The sequence below is a fragment of the Mirounga leonina genome, unplaced genomic scaffold (assembly GCF_011800145.1).
Source record: "Mirounga leonina isolate KUSES-001 unplaced genomic scaffold, KU_Mleo_1.0 Mir_125, whole genome shotgun sequence".
Taxonomy (NCBI): Eukaryota; Metazoa; Chordata; class Mammalia; order Carnivora; family Phocidae; genus Mirounga; species Mirounga leonina.
The window spans coordinates 67,572,720-67,591,561 of NW_023270305.1; the positions used below are offsets into that span (position 1 = coordinate 67,572,720).

The 18,842-nt window shown below is 36.5% G+C and overlaps 1 protein-coding gene across 1 annotated transcript in view; it reads left to right on the forward strand.

Annotated features, from left to right (window-relative positions):
• LRPPRC (leucine rich pentatricopeptide repeat containing) overlaps positions 1-18,842 on the forward strand; it is a 106,660-nt gene that overhangs the window by 55,593 nt on the left and 32,225 nt on the right. Inside the window, exons 24-25 of the mRNA XM_035001663.1 lie at positions 8,835-8,959; positions 9,442-9,548. Of these exons, the coding sequence (XP_034857554.1) occupies positions 8,835-8,959; positions 9,442-9,548 (232 nt within the window). The remainder of the gene's footprint in view (positions 1-8,834; positions 8,960-9,441; positions 9,549-18,842) is intronic.

Sequence of the window (18,842 nt, forward strand, 5' to 3'; positions counted from 1 at the left end):
GTTCTCCTTTTCTCCATGTGGTATTTGATTTTAATAGCATGTGCCAATACAGTGACTCTAGCTTCCATTAATACTATAGAAGATGTCTCTGTGCCTTGAGGGAGGAAGATGAACTTTGTTGATATGGTGAGGTTTATGGAGTTTGAAATTTTTTACATTTAAAATGCTCAAGTTGGTGCCCAATTTAAGATATTATTTGTAATGCAAATCATAACGATCAACCCTACACTCTTGTAATAAGTGAAACATTTTAGTAAGACCATTAAGCACTCTTTATTATCTTCTTTTCTTTTTGCATTTGTTTTCCTTTTTTTTAATTTCCTAGATTTTTCTTCTTTGTCATCTTTTTCAAGGCTTAATGCAGTTTTTAATCTGCCTATTTTGTGATTGGGATTTCTGATTTTATTTATTTTACTTTATTTTAATTCCAGTGTAGTTAACATACAGTTATATTAGTTTCAGGTGTACAATGTAGTGATTCAACACTTCTTATATTGCTGAGGGCTCATCAAGATAAATGTATGGGGGGGCGCCTGGGTGGCTCAGTCGTTAAGCGTCTGCCTTCGGCTCAGGTCATGATCCCAGGGTCCTGGGATCGAGCCCCGCATCGGGCTCCTCGCTCCGCGGGAAGCCTGCTTCTCCCTCTCACACTCCCCTTGCTTGTGTTCCCTCTCTCGCTGTCTCTCTCTCTGTCAAATAAATAAGTAAAAAATCTTTAAAAAAAAAAAAAAAAGATAAATGTATGGGATTTTTCTGATTTTAGTATGGATGTGGCCCTGTCAATGCCAAGAAAAAAGTAAAAGTTGTATCTTAATGGTTCTCATATTCTTCCCAAATTTCTGGTAGTTTTTCTTTATTTATTAGAGGGTATAATTAATTGAATATAATGAATGGTTTAGTATTGAATTTAAAATGGGAAATAAAAATCATCTCGGCTCCATGTTAGGAAATGTGGGTATACATATTTATACACACACAGATACATCCACATATATGTTTGATGAAATAATTTCTTTGCCATCCAATCGAAAAATAGTTTATCAAGTTAGATGATTGGCCAGATCTTAACCTCTACAATCTCAGCATTACATCCTTTTAAAGAAATAGTGATTCAGACAATTAGTGTGTTACTGAGTTCTCATGTTCACAGCCAACTTTATATAGAAATCCTATAATTAATATGCTTCCTACCAGAATTTTTTTGATTGCTTGAAAGACCCATCTCTGCAAATTGCATGTGGAGCTCTGCATAGGGATTTGAAAGAAATGGGCCCAGTGCCCAGAAGAATTAGGCCCTCCTCCACTACTGGGCAAAAATAAAATAATTAACAATGAAAATGAGGCCATGGTAGAAAAGTATCTTACGAATAGAAATACTTTGAAGACAGAGAAGACAACAAAAGTTTTCTGAAAGAGGTCTGCAGATGGGGCTCATGAACCAAGGAGAGCTTACCCACAGGAAAATGGAAATATCATGGGATTCAGATGTTAACCTGCAGCATGCTCCGTGTTTCTGATTATAGAGTACAGTCAGAGATTTGTATGTCTCAGTAAAATATGGCTGTCCCTATTAATTGGGCTAGAGAAATCTAAATTAGTATTTTTTCTTTTATGATTTCTTAACTCCTTTCAGATACATCAAGAAATTATTACCTGCTGTTTTGATTTGCCTAGTCTTTTTTTGCTATCTTTGCTTTGCAGGGTCAATCTCCATGGCCGGATCTTTCAGTTTATCATAATAAAAAGGTTTTGTTGATTGTTATAGAGTCATGAGAATAATGAGGAGGAGATAAAGGAAATTTCATGTTTATAAAATAGCACAAAACAGTAGTAGCACCTGTAGTCTGGGATAAGTTGGGGGAAAAGTTGTCTTTGAAAACTTTGTTTCAATTGTGTTTTCCCTAACTGATGGAAGATAAATGATTCAGAATCATGATGAGTGCAGTACAAGGGTTAACTATACTAGCCTGCCAAAAAGTCCACGTGTACTTGATTTGATTGAATATGTTTACTCTTCAATAATATCATGTAATTGACCTCAGCAGGTATGAGCTCATCTGAAGAATGAGCCTTATTTATTCAGACTTGAGATAAAAGTATGAAATGCATTTCAGAACATCATACAAAATCTTCATCTTTTCGTTCAAAGACAAGCATCTTTTTGGAATGTCACTGCAAAATCTCTAAAGAGACTGTCACTTAAATATTATAATTCTGGAACAAATCCATGAAATTGGGTTTTTTAGAAAGATGATCTTTAAGATTCAGAAAGATCTTAATTTTGAGACTGACTTTTCCAGCAGTAAATAAAACACGGGAGAAAGTAATCCTGGGTCAGTTTGTTTGTTGGAAAATGTATAAAAAGCTTTGTGGTTGTGGAAAACAATACATTTTGTTTCTGTTTATTTGCAAAGGAAAATACAAAATAATAACAGGTTTGCAAAATTGTAAAGAAGTTGGTAAACTCATCTGTTTATTATCAAAAGGATACTTGTATTAAATGGAAAGATAGGCACAGTTGAACAAAACTTTCATGTGTTTCATTTATGTTAGGATTATTATATAAGCCACATGTCTACGTGTAGTCCAAATGAATGTTATTTTAAACTTTTTTTGGTAACTACTTAAAATTTTTTTTTATTGAAATCGTACCTGATTCTGGAAGATATCTGGGTCCTCCATAATATGGAAGAAAAACATGCTTTAAAATAGGTTAAGAGCTTTTGATTAGTCTTTATGCTCTGGTAAAGGAAATAAAATTAATAAAATCTGGGCCATTAGGTTTAAAAGCATAAAAATGTGTATGATGTAGTTTCAGGTTCACTTGTTTTATAGCTTATCCATTTTGGTTTCATTGCATATGAAAAATATCTGAAGCTGTTTAACTGGATTATTTAGTGCAAATGATCAAAGAAGCTTTAATTTCTGCTTTCCATTAAGGACTTTTCTGTGCTGATTTGTGCTATAATCTGTATATGCCCACATGCATTTCGTTTAAGTGAATCATGGACTTTGTATATTTAAAGCTCCCAGAACTCTTGCTAAGTTAATCTTTAGTTCTTCATAAAGGTCACAATTTCTGTAAGATGAACCTATAATCATAAAAGTTTTAAAACTCACTGTAGCACTTTAAAATGTTATATAAATGGGAAATATACTTTTAAAAATGCTGGTTATTCTGTCATATACACTCCCCTTCAATTTTAGCATCTTCATTTGTACTGGATACTTTTATTATTTATGGGAATGCTTGCCTTCTAGAGTGAAACTCTTTATGTGCTGAAAGGAAATTAAGGAGGTTTGGCTCTTTTACTCCATTATTGCAATTAAGAATTTAGCATCATCAGTGCCAAAGGACAAAAGTGGTTCGTTTGCCCTAGGGGGACAGGACAGTGATAAGATGATTTTTCGTCAAGGATCATTGGGTCGTAATTAAGTTACATTCATGGCTATTGCTTTTTGAAGGATGATTGGTAAATGACAGGCTTCATGTGCTTAGTACGGACAGTGTTCAGGAGGGTTTTTTCTGCCTCCTCTGTCAGAAAATCCTGTTGAGCCTGATAATGTAAATGTGGCATTTTATTCTGAACAAAAGAGCAGGGAAATGAGCTATCTTGTCTAATCATTCAGTTGTTTAACACCGACTTCCAGTTTAGACTCAATTGGCTGGAAAGCACTTGACATGTGAAGTTAGTGCTGTTCGGAACGCATGTTTGAGTAAATTTTAAAGTAAGTGACAGCTAAATTGTACCTAGGGAAATTACAAAGCCTTCAACACAGTTAATTTTTTGGGGAGGATTAGTTGTAATTGCAACACCAGTCTCCTTGAAGATTCCTCATTTATAGATGATGAACAGAAAAAAAACATTTAGCTCTTTCAAAGCTGGTTCTCTTAACAGAATAATTTTTATGAAGACGCTTGTTTCTCTTGAATTGATTTTTCCCATGTTTTAAACTTTTTTTCTCCCCCAAACTCCCCTTTTCTCTAGTGATTTCAGATTTTGAGAGCTTTTCAAGTCAGTGATCCCTTTAGATAAATTGCCACTTCACTAACACTTTATGTATAATGTTGAAGCATATTATTCCAATTAAAAATCAATATTTGTCATTTTTTGGTGGTTTAAATTAAGTATACTCTCTGGGTAGGAAAGTAAGTTACTCTAAGGAGATTAAGTTTGAAGCTACTGATAGGTGAATAGATAGTTGTCACTAGTCATTCTTGTTCTAACAGTACAGGATTGTGTGAAATGCATTTATGATTTTTATAGTTAGGTATGGTGAGGAGTTTGACTTAGGAGTGCTTTGTTTCCTGGTATCTTTGAGTAGATATTTTTATGATCAGTGGATGCCTCATATGAATGTATGTCCAGTGTTTGTTTTTCTGTCAGTGACATTATAGCATACTTTAATTCCATTAATAATGACTAAAACTAAAGGTGGTATCAGATTTGCCATGTGAGCTTAAGCTTGCAGTTTTAGATGTTCCTCCATGAAATAATGCAAAATTACAGTTTGTAGTGGGGTATATATAGGGTCATGTTCCCTTAAAAAAGTGAATTGGAGATTGTAGAGTGTATTTTAATATGGGCCAAGTACATTCAAGTTAACAAGTAAAACTCTTAGTTGTAAATCTTTCTTTAAAAGATATATTTATTTGAGAGAGCGTGAGCGCGAGAGAGCACAAGTTGGGGGAGAGGAGAGAATCTCAAGTCGACTCTGCTGAGCATAGATCCTGATGTGGTGCTCTATCTCATAACCCTGAGATCATGACCTGAGCTGAAACCAAGAGTCGGACACTTAACCAGCTGAGCCACCCAGGCACCCCAATAGATAAAACTCTCTTTTACCTGCTCAAATTACTTACTAGACTCAGCCTATGATATATATTTGTTCTTAAAATTTAGAATTACAGAATCTTCCTTTTTCCTGTTCTGCCTTCACAGACTCACAGAATTTTGATAAAGCTTATATTAATTTGTATCAATCAAAAAAATTTTTTTTTTTATTTTTTTTTATTTTTAAAGATTTTATTTATTTGAGAGAGAGAGATTAAGAGAGAGAGAGAGAGCACATGAGAGGGGGGAGGGTCAGAGAGAGAAGCAGACCCCCTGCTGAGCAGGGAGCCCGATGCGGGACTCGATCCCGGGACTCCAGGATCATGACCTGAGCCGAAGGCAGTCGCTTAACCAACTGAGCCACCCAGGCGCCCCTCAATCAAAAAAATTTTTAAATGATTGCTTATTAACATACATAGTTTCATTCATGAAAATTATTTTATATACACTTCATTGAAATATTTTGGGGAGGGTCTAGTCATTGAAAAAAAGTCATTAGTGGGTTTGCCTTTTTTTTTTTTTTTTTTAAAGAGATACCAATATGTTATGGAGTTGGTTTTCTTTTAGCATTATTTGAGGGTTGTGAAAGCAGTGGCTAAATTTTTATCAGGAATGGGCTTAAAAATTTGTGACACATTTGTATATAAAGCTTTCAGAATGATGAATACATACTGAAGTAAGCATAGAATTGCAAGTTGTTTTGCATCCAGAATTAATGGTATCAATAAGATTTCTTTAAAACATTACTGTTGTTTTAGAGTAGGATTTTAAATCAACTATTGTGTTTTAAAGTATATAAAGGAAGTCACAAAATCATCTTCGGTCACAGCACCTAGAAGTACCCTGAGTGGTAAAGTGTTGTCTAACATCTCGGATATAAAGCAGTTTCCACCTTTTTCCTTTGGATATTTTACTGTTCTTGCTGACTTCATCTTGCCTAGTAGAAGTGGTACTTTCACGTGATGATTTTCTCTGCCGGTCTGAAACATTTGAGTTGATGAAATCTAATAAACTCAAATTCATAGAACCTCACATTAGAGAATTAGAACTGGGAGGGAACCCCCACAGGTTCCTTGAGTTCAGCCATGGTGATAATCTGCTTTTCATCACCACTTCTGAAATTTATCATATGGCATAGCCGAGCTAGTACTGATCAAGTGGGATTGAAATTTAAAAGTCCTGTGAGTACATAACTATTTTCATAGCAGTGTCAATTTTAGATACTTTTTCATATTTTTCATTTTCATCACCCAAGTTTTTAAGCTTTAGTAGGAAAGATTAATGATGACATCATATTACATGAAAGATGGACATTTTTATCTTTTTAATATGACGTGATCCAAGCACAAGTCAGAATGTAGATGATAGGGATTGAGAAGAAGGGACTGATTATTAGTTCATTTCTTTTTTTTTTCTCCCCAGTTCATTAGTTCATTTCTGTCATCAGTCCACTTATATATGAAATGTTTCATTATAGATTTCTAACTCATTTTGTTGGCAACCTGAGAGCAGTGACTAGTACTTAAAATTACTAACAAATATGTGAATTATTTCCGTTTTGCTATTCTTGTCTTTTCTGTTGTTGTTCTGAGCATATATAATCTTCAGAAGCATATATTTGGAGACCAAAGACTATTAACATGTCTCTTTGATTGACAGAACAATTATTCATTCCTTTATTGATAGCTTTGACCTAATGTAGGGGAAATACAGTTGAGACATACTCTTCTAGTTTGGGAATTGATCTGAAAAAGCAGATCATACTCCTTTTAAAAAAAATCAGTATGTGTTAGTTGTTCTCTTGAAAATATCGTAGTGGTTTTTCGTTAAATGGAATGGTAGAAGGCTAACAACCGAACGGGTGTCTGAAGCAAGGGCAAATACTGATTATATAAAGGTTTATATCATATGTGGTAGCTACTGTAGCATTTCTCTTGTATGACAGTAATCTAGCCTGCAACATCTACTTGCGGTTTTGAAATTAACCTGTAATTTAGTCTTCACCCCAAATGACAAAAATTCAAATGACTCTGTGGGGTGCCAGAAGATGCACTGTAAACAGGGCTTAGGAAGGGGATAAGGTAGAGCTCTGGCAGGATCATCTCGCTTTCACTGTGTCAGTATTATTGCAATAAAATTAACACTTCTTCGTGGTATTTTCCTTTCAGTACAGCTTAAAATCTTAATCTAGATAAAATAGTAATTCAGTCTCAGGCAACATAACATTTGTATAATGGACCAAAATGTTAGGGCTTCAACAGAAATTTTAAAAATGCTTTCCTCCTCTTGAAAATGATTGCATGTGAGAGAAAGGTGTTTTCTCCGCAGAGCTTGTTATGAACTGTCACTAACCATGTGTCTCTTTCTATATTTCATACTTTCTTTTCAAAAATCTTCAATTTCTTATTCCACATCGCACCACCTTATTAGGTTAAACAGGCAGCAGTGTTTTTGCTAGAGCATAATGTGTGAGTAGACAGAGTCAACTGAAAGTGGGAAAGCAGTGCCTTCCTCTGTTTACCCTAATAGCTTTAGCTAATTATTCAATCTTTACATGCCTTGATATCCTCATCTATTTAAAAATAAAGGAGGGTGGCATGTAGAATTGGATCACATAACTTCTACAGTTTTTCCAAGGTCTTACGTATTTCTCATACTGTCATTTTCCTTTTAAAGGAAAAAGTAGTTTTTGAGGACTCACAAGAATGCATTTCCACACTCTTGTTTAAGAAATTCTGACTTAATGAAAATAGCTTTCTTTTAATTTGTTACCACAGAAGAGAACCTTTGACTTTATAGTGGGAAATAATTTTTTTTTAAGATTTTATTTTTAAGTAATCTCAGCATGGGGCTTGCCTTCTAATGAGGGTTCTCCTAGAATTCACTGATCGATCTTAAGAATGTCTGAGTTTTTAGCCACTATTCAGTAAGTTTCTGTATATATGAATCCTGAAATTATTTCCTCCTTGTCTGGAGAGGTGGCAGTATGAAAAATAGGATGATAAAGTTGAAAGTACTTGAAAATTCCTTGGTAGCTGCTGATAGACATTTCATAATGTTTCCCAAATCTAGAATTATTGAGGACTCTAAACACACATAAGTAGTTAGAAAAAATATTTGATAGTAGTCCTTGTGTTTTTAGAAATAATGTATTCTTATGACAACATATGAAATCAGATTTTTTTTTTAAAGATTTTATTTATTTATTTATTTGAGAGAGAGAGAATGAGAGAGAGCACATGAGGGGGGGAGGGTCAGAGGGAGAACCAGACTCCCTGCTGAGCAGGGAGCCCGATGCGGGACTCGATCCAGGGACTCCAGGATCTTGACCTGAGCCGAAGGCAGTCGCTTAACCAACTGAGCCACCCAGGCACCCTATGAAATCAGATTTTTAAAAAATATTTTATTTATTTAGAGAGAGCGTGTGGGTGCGTGAGCATGAACGGGGGGGAGGGGCAGAGGGCAAGCCGACTCCCTGCTGAATGTGGATCCTGATGTGGGGGCTCGATCCCAGGACCCTGAGATCATGACCTGAGCTGAAACCAAGTCAGACGCTCAACTGACTGAGCCACCCAGGCACCCCTGAAATCAGACTTTATTTATAATAGTCTCAGAGAATGCCTTTATTTATTTGCACTTTTTTTAAAGAGTGCTATTTAGGGGCGCCTGGGTGGCTTAGTCGGTTTAGCATCCGATTCTTGATCTCAACTCAGGTCTTGATCTCAGAGTCATGAGTTCAAGCCCCATGTTGGGCTCCATGCCCAACTTTAAAAAAATAAAAATAAAAAGAGTGCTATTTAGCAAGTGAAATAATGAAAGATGAAGGAGGGAAAATAGGGAACTGTTAATGATGTCTGTACTCAGAACATTTATTTATACTATATAAGGATTGTCTTTTTCCATTTTGGCTTTTTTAAAGCTCAGTCGTGTACATTTTGACTGCTCGTTTTGTACCTCTAGATACATTTTATTCATTGTTCATATTTTGATGTTTCCAAGGGATGACTTAGGTGCTGCTCTTGAAGTCGCCATCGACTGCTATGCAAAGTATAAAGTATTACCAAGGATTCATGATATCTTATGTAAACTGATAGACAAAGGCGAGACTGATCTAATTCAGAAAGGTTGGTCACCTCCAGTATCTTGCTGTAGTTGTTCTTCTGTAGTTGTTTTTCCCTTCTTGCTTATTTAATCTCAGTGCATTGCTGTGAAGAGAAAATTTAACAGGAAGGGAAGCACATACACGGGAACTTTGCTATACTTCTAAAGTAAAAAGGACAATGTCAGGTAGATTTTCAGTGCTGTCAGGTATCCTTGATTTTAATAACTTCATTTTGCAAACTTGCCTCTCTATTATTTTTTGCTCTACTTCTTGGTGATCTGCCTTGGTGAGGAGTTTTCCCCCTTTATCCTCACCAGTTCTCTTTGAAGCTAGTCTTAGGTACTTACTGTCATAAATGTATGCTGTTAGATAAAGAATGTGATGGAAAATTGGTTGACAGTGCTAGTCTTTAAGTTGTTGTAAATATTTGTTTTAAAATTTTCTTATTTGTCCAGAACTTCAAGTGATACTGTGTTTCTTTATATTTTTTCTTCTACTCTCTAGTAATGAACTTTGTGAGCCAAGAACAAGGTGAAATGACGATGCTATATGATCTCTTCTTCGCCTTCCTACAAACAGGAAATTACAAAGAGGCCAAGAAGATCATTGAGGTATGATTTTTAACTACAGTATTCTAATTGTACAGCTATTTAGACTCTTAATTGGAATATGTTTAAAAATTTTAACCTTTAATTACGGTTGTTCTGATTCATGTTAATATAATTCAATCCCGATAATGGGGGCTGGAGGGGGGGGGACTCGGCCAACTTCTTTATTGTATATAATTACAGTTCAGAAAAGGCAGCCTGGTTGTATATTGATTTTGTTTCCTCACTTTGTTAAATCCACTGTTATGTATCAAAATGATATTTGCATATTAAATCTTGGATTGTGGAACAATTAAATTAAACTGGCATTCCTGGGTGTAAAGTTGCTAATCCTCTTTGCCAAGGAATTCTTTGTTCTTAAAAGCAGTGGAATTTAATTTGCTGCAGACCATGCTCAGATTTATTTGTAATGCTTGTCTACAAGTTAATCAGCCAAACAAGTGCCGTCTGCAACTGTTTGGCATTTAATTTAAAATTTCTTCTTCTTCTTTTCTTTTTTTTTAAACTATGGTAAGCAGCTTATGGGAAATGGTAGGTGACAAACCTGGCCTATTTAGGATTAGTGTATTGTATCTAGGCTTGATTGAAATTTTGCTTACTGAAATTGATAAGTCAAAGGGCAACTGTAAAGTCTGTCCAAATTATGATTAACTTCACTACTAAACAGCTCTGTTTCCTCTAAATAAAACATTCCACAGAGGATAGATCCATTACCTTAAGAAAACTTATTTAATGTGAAATAAATAAAATATATATCAGTAATCCTGTTTCTGTCAGATCATACTTTGCCATTATTACTCCATGTTTTTTTCCAAAAGTTCCTGTGGTAGATAGGACATAAAGGTGGTATTTGGCCTCCTTATTTGTGTATTGATGACTGCTTATCATGAAGTTGAAAATGTAGGCATACAACCCCGAAAATTATTAGTTTCTCTTGATGTTTTTCAAAAAAGAGAAAAGTATGAAAAGGGAAGACTGTGAAATTGATTCAGAATGTTCTTCTCGGCCTATCTGTCTTACAACTCAGTCTGTCCTCCTGTCAGAGGGAAGTGGGACATGCTATCTTGGACAGGTGCTTCTGTAGCTCAAGTAGTTTATTTGTATTCTCTAGAAAATAGTATAAATTCTTTCATTAAAAGTGCCTGGTGTATCTGAAAATGCGGGAAGATGTCTGCTTTTTGAGTTCTGCTGCTCTGTATGCCTGGTATCAGTATTAGCAGGGCACTGATCAGAGGGGAAATGAAGCTCAGGTATTCACATAATAGTGACAAGAGGCTCTGTAGTAGGAAATCATGTGTGTCTCATTATGCGATAATCAAGACATAATAGGAAGAGCCAAAGGCATAAGAGTGAGCTCTCCTTTTGCCATCTACTTGCTAGTGTGGTAATGGACAGTTACTAAACCTTTTTAAGCTTCCTTCTCTATAAAAGGGAATATAGTATCTTTCTTTAAGATTCAATCACATAATGTATGTAAAGCAGCTTGCATGTTTCTGGATTATGGTAGTAATCAATAATATTAATTCTCTTTGCCCCTTAAAAGTAGGGATTGCATTATCTGCTTTACCCCACATAATTCACAATATGATGCTTAAGCATAAAGGTACATGCTGTCACATGAATAGGCAAGAGAAAACTGCCTCTTAATTACTTTAAAGCTTTGCCAGTGCAACATCATTGAATGTAATCATTTAGGGATGCTGTCTACTGATGACAGAATTTTCATAGTGGATGTGTACAAAATTGCTTAAAGGATAAAGAATGGCTTTACAGAACCCCTGCGGTATTCTAGGGTAGGACAGCAGGTGTGTGATACATGGGAATATACTGAAGCATCTTTCCAGTTTCTTTTTTTTTAATGGTTAGTTGGATTTGAATTGAGTGGGAACTTGCTTTTTTCACTACTAAAAGTCAAGACCTGGAATTCTCTCTTGTAGTTTTCTAAGGATTATTAAAAATGTAAAGAGTAATAAAAAATAATAAACTATGTATCAGCATGTGAAAGAATATTGTAAATGCTGAGCAACATTTTTTTATCATTCTCAAAAATGCAATAGTGTCTTATCAATGGGTAGATTTGCTAGGGTTGAGTTTCCAAAGCAAAATATAAAATGAAGCTTCTTTGTATTTCAAGCACTGTGGGAGATAAGATAAGCCAGTCATAAAAAATGTTCACATTAAATGAAGAAAGAAGAGTCAGGATTCAGTGTGTAATAGGACTTGTGTTGTTTTTTAAATGAGCTGGTGTACATATATCGTGTATTATATATAATACATTTTTATTTTTATTTTTATCATTTTATTTATTTATTTTGATGGAGAGAGAGAGAACTAGAGAGGGAACACAAGCAGGAGGAGTGGGAGAGGGAGAAGCAGGCTTCAAACTGAGCAAGGAGCCCAACGCAGGGTTCGATCCCAGGACCCTGGGGCCATGATCTGAGCCGAAGGCAGATGCTTAACGACTGAGCCACACAGGCGCCCCTATAATACATTTTTAATATTGTCTTACATTTTATTTCCATACATGGATTATTGCAGGAGAGTGGAGTTACAGCTCCTATTCTACTTGTACCTTTCTGTATTTCCTGAGTTTTCTATAATGAGCATATAAATTCTTATACTTAGAAAAAGTGTGTTCTTCCAAAAGAAAGAGAGAAAAGTGAATGAGACGAAGATTTACTAAAAGCGAATCAGACCAAGAGCTAATGTGAAGCTCCTTGAATGTGAGGTTATTGTGTGAGAATAATTACTATATGAGACTGAGAAGTGTTAACTGCTATAAGAAAAGTATGAATACTTCTGAGAGTTCAAGGATGGAACTTATTCCCAGTGAAGGAAATTAGGCAAGACTTTCTGGAGGAAATGGAGCATGAAGTGGGGGTTGATGCATATGGTATACTTTAACATTCGAGAGTTTGATAGGGCTGGGAAGGGTATTACAGGTATTAGAGGTCAAGCAAAGAAGTAGAAAGAGGAAATCTCTAAATAGTTCTTTTTCCCCAGCTTTATTGAGATGTAATTGACATGTAACATTGTGTCAGTTTAAGGTATACAGCGTGTTAATTTGATTACTTACATTTTACAAAATGATTACTGCAGTAGCATTAGTTAACACCTCACATAATTACCATTTCTTTTTTGTGATGAGAACATGTAGGATTTACTGTCTTAGTGGAGCACCTGGGTGGCTCAGTTGGTTAAGTGTTTGCACTCTTGATTGCAGTTCAGGTCTTGATCTCAGGGTCAGGAGTTTAAGCCCAGCTTGGAGCACTTAAAAAAATATAGATCAATATAATAGGTATATATACATAAATATATAGATATATAGATTTATTCTCTTAACTTTCAAATATATAATATTGTTTCTCTTTTTTATTAATAACTTTTTTAAAAAGTTTTATTTATTTAAGTAATCTCTACACCCAATGTAGGGCTCAAACTCAAGACCCTGAGTTCAAGAGTCACACATTCCTCTGATTGAGCCAGGCAGGCACCCTTGTAATATACTATTGTATATAATATATAATAATATAATATAGTATAGTATTGTTAACTGTAATCACCATGCTGTATGTTAGGTCCCCAGAACTGATTCATCTTATATGGGAAGTTTGTACTCTTTGACTAATATCTCCCCATTTCCCCTGAGCCCCTGGCAAACACCATTCTAGAAGTTTGGTTGTTTTAGATTTGACATATGAGATCATACTGTATCTGTCTTTTTCTGCCTGACATATCTCACTTAGCATAATACCCTCAAGGTCCATCCTGTTTGACCAGTTTTCCCTGCCTCCCTTCTTCCTTCCTTTCCTCTTTCCCTGCCTGTCTCCTTCTTCCCCCTCTCTCTTCCTTAATTCAATAATAAATAATTATTTTTTTAAGATTTTATTTATTTATGTCAGAGCGAGAGAGAGAGAGCATGAGCAGGCGGGAGAGGCAGAGGGAGAAGCTGACTCCTCACTAAGCAGGGAGCCCAACATGGGGCTCGATCCCAGGATTCTGGGATCATGATGCGAACCAAAGGCAGACACTTAACCAACTGAGCCATGCAGGCGCCCCAATAATAAATACTTATTGATGACATCTTACAGTCTAGTCTTAGCGAAAGACCTTAAAAAAAAAATGAATCTATAATCTGCAGTAATTGCTGTAGAAAAGACCTATTGCAGATTTGATCTTTCTGAGGAAGTCATTTGGGATGAGAACTAAAGGATGAATTGGGGGCCAGCCACATGGAGTGGGAGGCAAAAGCATTTCAGGTAGAGGGAACTCCCTGTGCAAAGGCCCTGAGGCAGGAAAGTGCTTCCATCTTTTATCTTTTTTCTGTCTCTTAGGACTCTTATCAGATAACACTCAAAAGTGTCTGGTCCATTATTAAATACTTAATAAATGTTAGTTTTATTCCCTTCCTTCTATGTGACGGTCTTCCCTATATTGAAGTCAACCCTTTTGTCTCTCCTGCAGTCTCATTCTCTGCAGGGTAACTCTCCCTACCTAGATCCTCTCAGTGTTCTGCTGGCACATTCTGGAATGAAATTGAGGAAATGTTCACAACTTATTTTTACAAACTTACATAATATCAGGTCAATATTTTGTGAACTGTATTCTGTTCACAAAATACAGTTTTGATGATCAATGTGACTTTTTTCCCTTGTGACTAGATTCACGTAAAATTTACACATGTTCCTTTTTAAAATATGCCAAGTATGAAGACGCACTGTTAATCCCATTACTCATCTAATCATCTCTGCAGTTTTTCTGTCCTTTATATAGTGCATATTTCTTTTATATATAATTGAAATGAATCAAACCATAGCTTCACCCTACATCACTGTTTCTGCATTCCATGCCTATGTAATTGAGAACTCTTCTGATCATTATTTTTAATGACCACATCAATTTCCATAGTATAAGTGAACTAAAGTTTATTTGCCCATTTTTCTTTTGAGAAAAATTTTTACTTAAAAGAAATCATCATAACTCACATCTTAACCTATAGATATAGGTATATTTGGTTTTCAGATTATTTACTTAGGATCATTTCTTAGAAGTAAGTGAAATGTCATTACTGTTAAGGCCCCTGATACGTAAAGACAGAAATTTTGTTCTGTCCTTATAGGTGATACCTCTTCTGTGGTTCATCATAGCAGAGATTTGGTCTAAAGCCCAGGCCTCCTGTGGTTTAGTCCCATGCTCCTTCTGCTAGAAATTATGATAAAATAAGATGGTATTTTTTTTCTTTCTTTCTTTCTTTCTTTTTTAAACCAGGGTAATGGCTGGCCTCTTAGAATGAATTTGGAAGCTTTCCTTTCTCTTCTATTTTTTTTTTTTTTTAAGATTTTATTTATTTGATAGAGAGACACAGCGAGAGCAGGAACACAAGCAGGGGGAGTGGAAGAGGGAGAAGCAAGTTTCTCGCGGAGCAGGGAGCCCGATGTGGGTCTCGATCCCAGGATCCTGGGATCATGACCTGAGCTGAGGGCAGACGCTTAACGACTGAGCCACCCAGGCACCCCATCTCTTCTAATTTTTTTTGAATAGTTTGAGAAGAATAGGTATTCATTCTTCTTTAAATGTTTGGTAGAATTCACCTGTGAAGCTGTCTGGTCCTGAACTTTTCTTTGTTAGGAGTACTTTAATAACTGATTTATTTTCATTGCTAGTGATTGATCTGTTCGAATTTTCTATTTCTTCCTGATTCAGCTTTGGAAGGTTATATATTTCTAGGAATTTATGTTTCTTGGTTGTCCGGTTTATTGGCATATAATAAGATGGTATTTTCTCACTTAAAAAAGGACTTTATTTTTCCAGGCAAGTATTTTTTAAGGTACTTCAGTCATCTCCCAGGAAGAAAGTGTTGCAAGGTCATTTAATAAATTAACATTGTTTGGATAATTCATTTTGTGTTTTAAGACTGGACATTAAGTCCAGGGAGAGATGATACATACAAGTATGAAAAGAGTTAAATTATGATATGAAATGTTAAATAACTATACTAAAGGTTTCCATAAAGAAATATTTATGTTTATTCTTAGCCCTTTGAGCAGTTGAGCAGTCATGTACTTAGTACCTGCCATGTGCCAGGGCCTGCTAAGTTTTCCAGGTACAAACGCAAAGATCTTTGAGTAAGAGTATAAGAGTCTGCTTTAAATTTGCTTAGCAGGGCGCCTGGGTGGCTCAGTCGGTTAAGCGGCTGCCTTCGGCTCGGGTCATGGTCCTAGAGTCCTGGGATCGAGTCCCACATCAGGGAGCCTGCTTCCCCCTCTCCCTCTGCCTGTTGCTCTCCCTGCTTGTGATTGCTCTCTCTCTCTCAAATAAATAAAATCTTTTTTAAAAAAATAAAATAAATTTGCTTAGCATTTCTCATTTCAGCCTTTTCCTTTGAGGTTCAAACTTAGATTAGAAGCTATAACTACTATTAGTTATACTTTTCTATTTCCAAATGGTTTTCATGTATATCTTCATAGGAGGTTCACAAAACAACTCTGAGAAGTAATTAAGGCAGGAAACTTTAGTTCAGAGTGTCAGTATGGAGCTTGTTTAGTTAGTGGTAGTTACGGAATTTGAAATCGGGTCCTGATTCCACATTTTCTCTCAGTTCTCCTATATCATTCTTACCTCTGTGATCTTGCTCTCTTTTTTAAATTGAGATAAGATAGGGGTGCCTGGGTGGCTCAGTCGGTTAAGCATCTGCCTTCGGCTCAGGTCATTTTCCCAGGGTCCTGGGATCGAGCCCCGCATCGGGCTCTGCTCAGCGGGAGTCTGCTAACCTCTGCCTCCCCCTACCACTTGTACATGTGTGTGTGTGCACTCTCTCTCTCTCTCTCTCAAATAAATAAAATCTTTCCTAAGAACTGAGATAAGATATAGCATCGTGTGGGCGCCTGGGTGGCTCAGTTGGTTAAGCGACTGCCTTCGGCTCAGGTCATGATCCTGGAGTCCCTGAATCGAGTCCCGCATCGGGCTCCCTGCTCGGCAGGGAGTCTGCTTCTCCCTCTGACCCTCCCCCCTCTCATATGCTCTCTCTCATTCTCTCTCTCAAATAAATAAATAAAATCTTTAAAAAAAAAAAGATATAGCATCATGTAAGTTTAAGGTATGCAGTGTTTTAATTTGATGCCTTTATATATTGCAATATGATCTCCATTGACCCCCTCAATATCTGAACCACCACCTTTCTCCAGAATTATTCTTTCTTGATTTTCTTTTTCCCTCTTTTTATCTGCTGTTACCCTTCCATCACATGGTAGCCAGAGTGAATTTGCTGTCTTCTCAGGAACAAAACCCTTCTTTTTATGGTTTTGTGTTTAGGACAAAAGTTTGGATTACAGTGATCTCCCAGTCTTTGTGGCTTTTCCCTTTGTTCTTTACTAGATCACATGCAAGGTTTTATCCTAATTTGCCTTTTTTAATAAGCCAGAATAGGTCTTATATATTCAGAAGGATTTTTAAAGCTATTTTCTCCCCTGATCTCCCAAATTTTAAGAGACGTCAGTTCTCATGCTAATTTATACCCCTTCTCCCATGAGTTAGTTTACTTTTTAGTATCCCCTGTAACATGTGGTTAAGTGGGTCATGTTTGCTCAGTCATATTTTCCTCCTTACTCTAGACATGGTCTTTAAGTCTATCTCTGAAGATTTTTTTTTTTTTTAAGATTTATTTTTGGGACGCCTGGGTGGCTCAGTCGTTAAGCATCTGCCTTCGGCTCAGGCCATGATCCCAGGATCCTGGGATCGAGTCCCACATCAGGCTCCTTGCTCAGTGAGGGGCCTGCTTCTCCCTCTCCCTCTGCTGCTCCCCCTGCTTGTGCTCTCTCTCTCTGACAAATAAATAAAAATCTTTAAAAAAAAAAAAAGATTTATTTTTATTTATTTGAGAAAAAGAGTGCATGGGTGTGGGGGGAGAGGCAGGGGTGGGGAGAGAGAGAGAGTCTCAAGCAGACTCCATGCTGAGTGGAGCCTGATGTGGGGCTCAATCTCATGACTCTGAGATCACAACCTAAACCGAAACCAAGAGTCAGACACTTAACTGACTGCACCACCCAGGCACCTCTATCTCTGAAGATTTTAGAGAAAAGGACAAATACTGAAAGATTTAGTAAGTTCCATGATGACCCTTTTCTTCCCTTGCTATTCTAGCTCTAAAGATAAATAGTTGGGTTCTTATTTTTGCTTGTCCACTCCCTCTCATGCACTTGATTTTCTTCCTGCTCCGTTGAGTAGAGGATATGAGGCTTGAAGAGTTGTTTGTTTGTTTTCCATTTCACGTTTCTAGCATTAATGGCAGGAGACATGAAAACAGGCACAAACTTTTATTTGAGTCAAATTTAAGATGGTTTTCCTTGAGTTTGAAGTAGGAGAATCTTCATTTCTTTCTACTTTAAAGATAGTAATTAGGGTGCCTGTGTGGCTCAGTTGGTTGGGCGACTGCCTTCGGCTCAGGTCTTGATCCTGGAGTCCCTGGATCGAGTCCCGCATCGGGCTCCCCGCTCAGCAGGGGGCCTGCTTCTCCCTCTGACCCTCCCCCCTCTCATGTGCTCTCTGTCTCTCTCATTCTCTCTCTCTCAAATAAATAAATAAAATCTTCAAAAAAAAAAAATATTATGGTGAATCCTGAGAAGAGAGCACTACTCAGAAGTAAGAAGAAACAAACTGCTGATGCCAGTAACAATGTAAATAAAACCAGTCGTAAAAGAATACACACCATGCGGGGGCGCCTGGGTGGCTCAGTTGGTTGAGCGACTGCCTTCGGCTCAGGTCATGATCCTGGAGTCCCGGGATCGAGTCCCGCGTCGGAATCCCTGCTCGGCAGGGTGTCTGCTTCTCCCTCTGACCCTCCCCCCTCTCATGTGCTCTCTCTCATTCTCTCTGTCAAATAAATAAATAAAATCTTAAAAAATAAAAATAAAAAAAATAAAGATAGTAATTATGTGATAGGTCTTTTTACTAGTATATGTAGAAGCCTATCATGGTAACAGCAAATTTACATCAGAGTAATGTAACAAAATTAAATGGAAATTATTTTTTATTTTGCATTACTCTTCTTCTTACCCAAGTGAACCTAGTACTAAATTGGAACTTCCCAAAGAATGTTTTGAAGCATAGTAACCTTGGTGGAAACAGACAAGCCAGGTTTTTTATTACAATAATTACTTTATTCTCACTGTTCATTAATTAGATTGTATGTGGCGAAAACAGAAAAAATTAGGTAAGTTCATTGTTTTATCTAGGCCCGGACTGGTTTTTGGTAAGTTAAATGGCATCCCAATTAGAATTCTGTTCTTCTCCATATTTTTA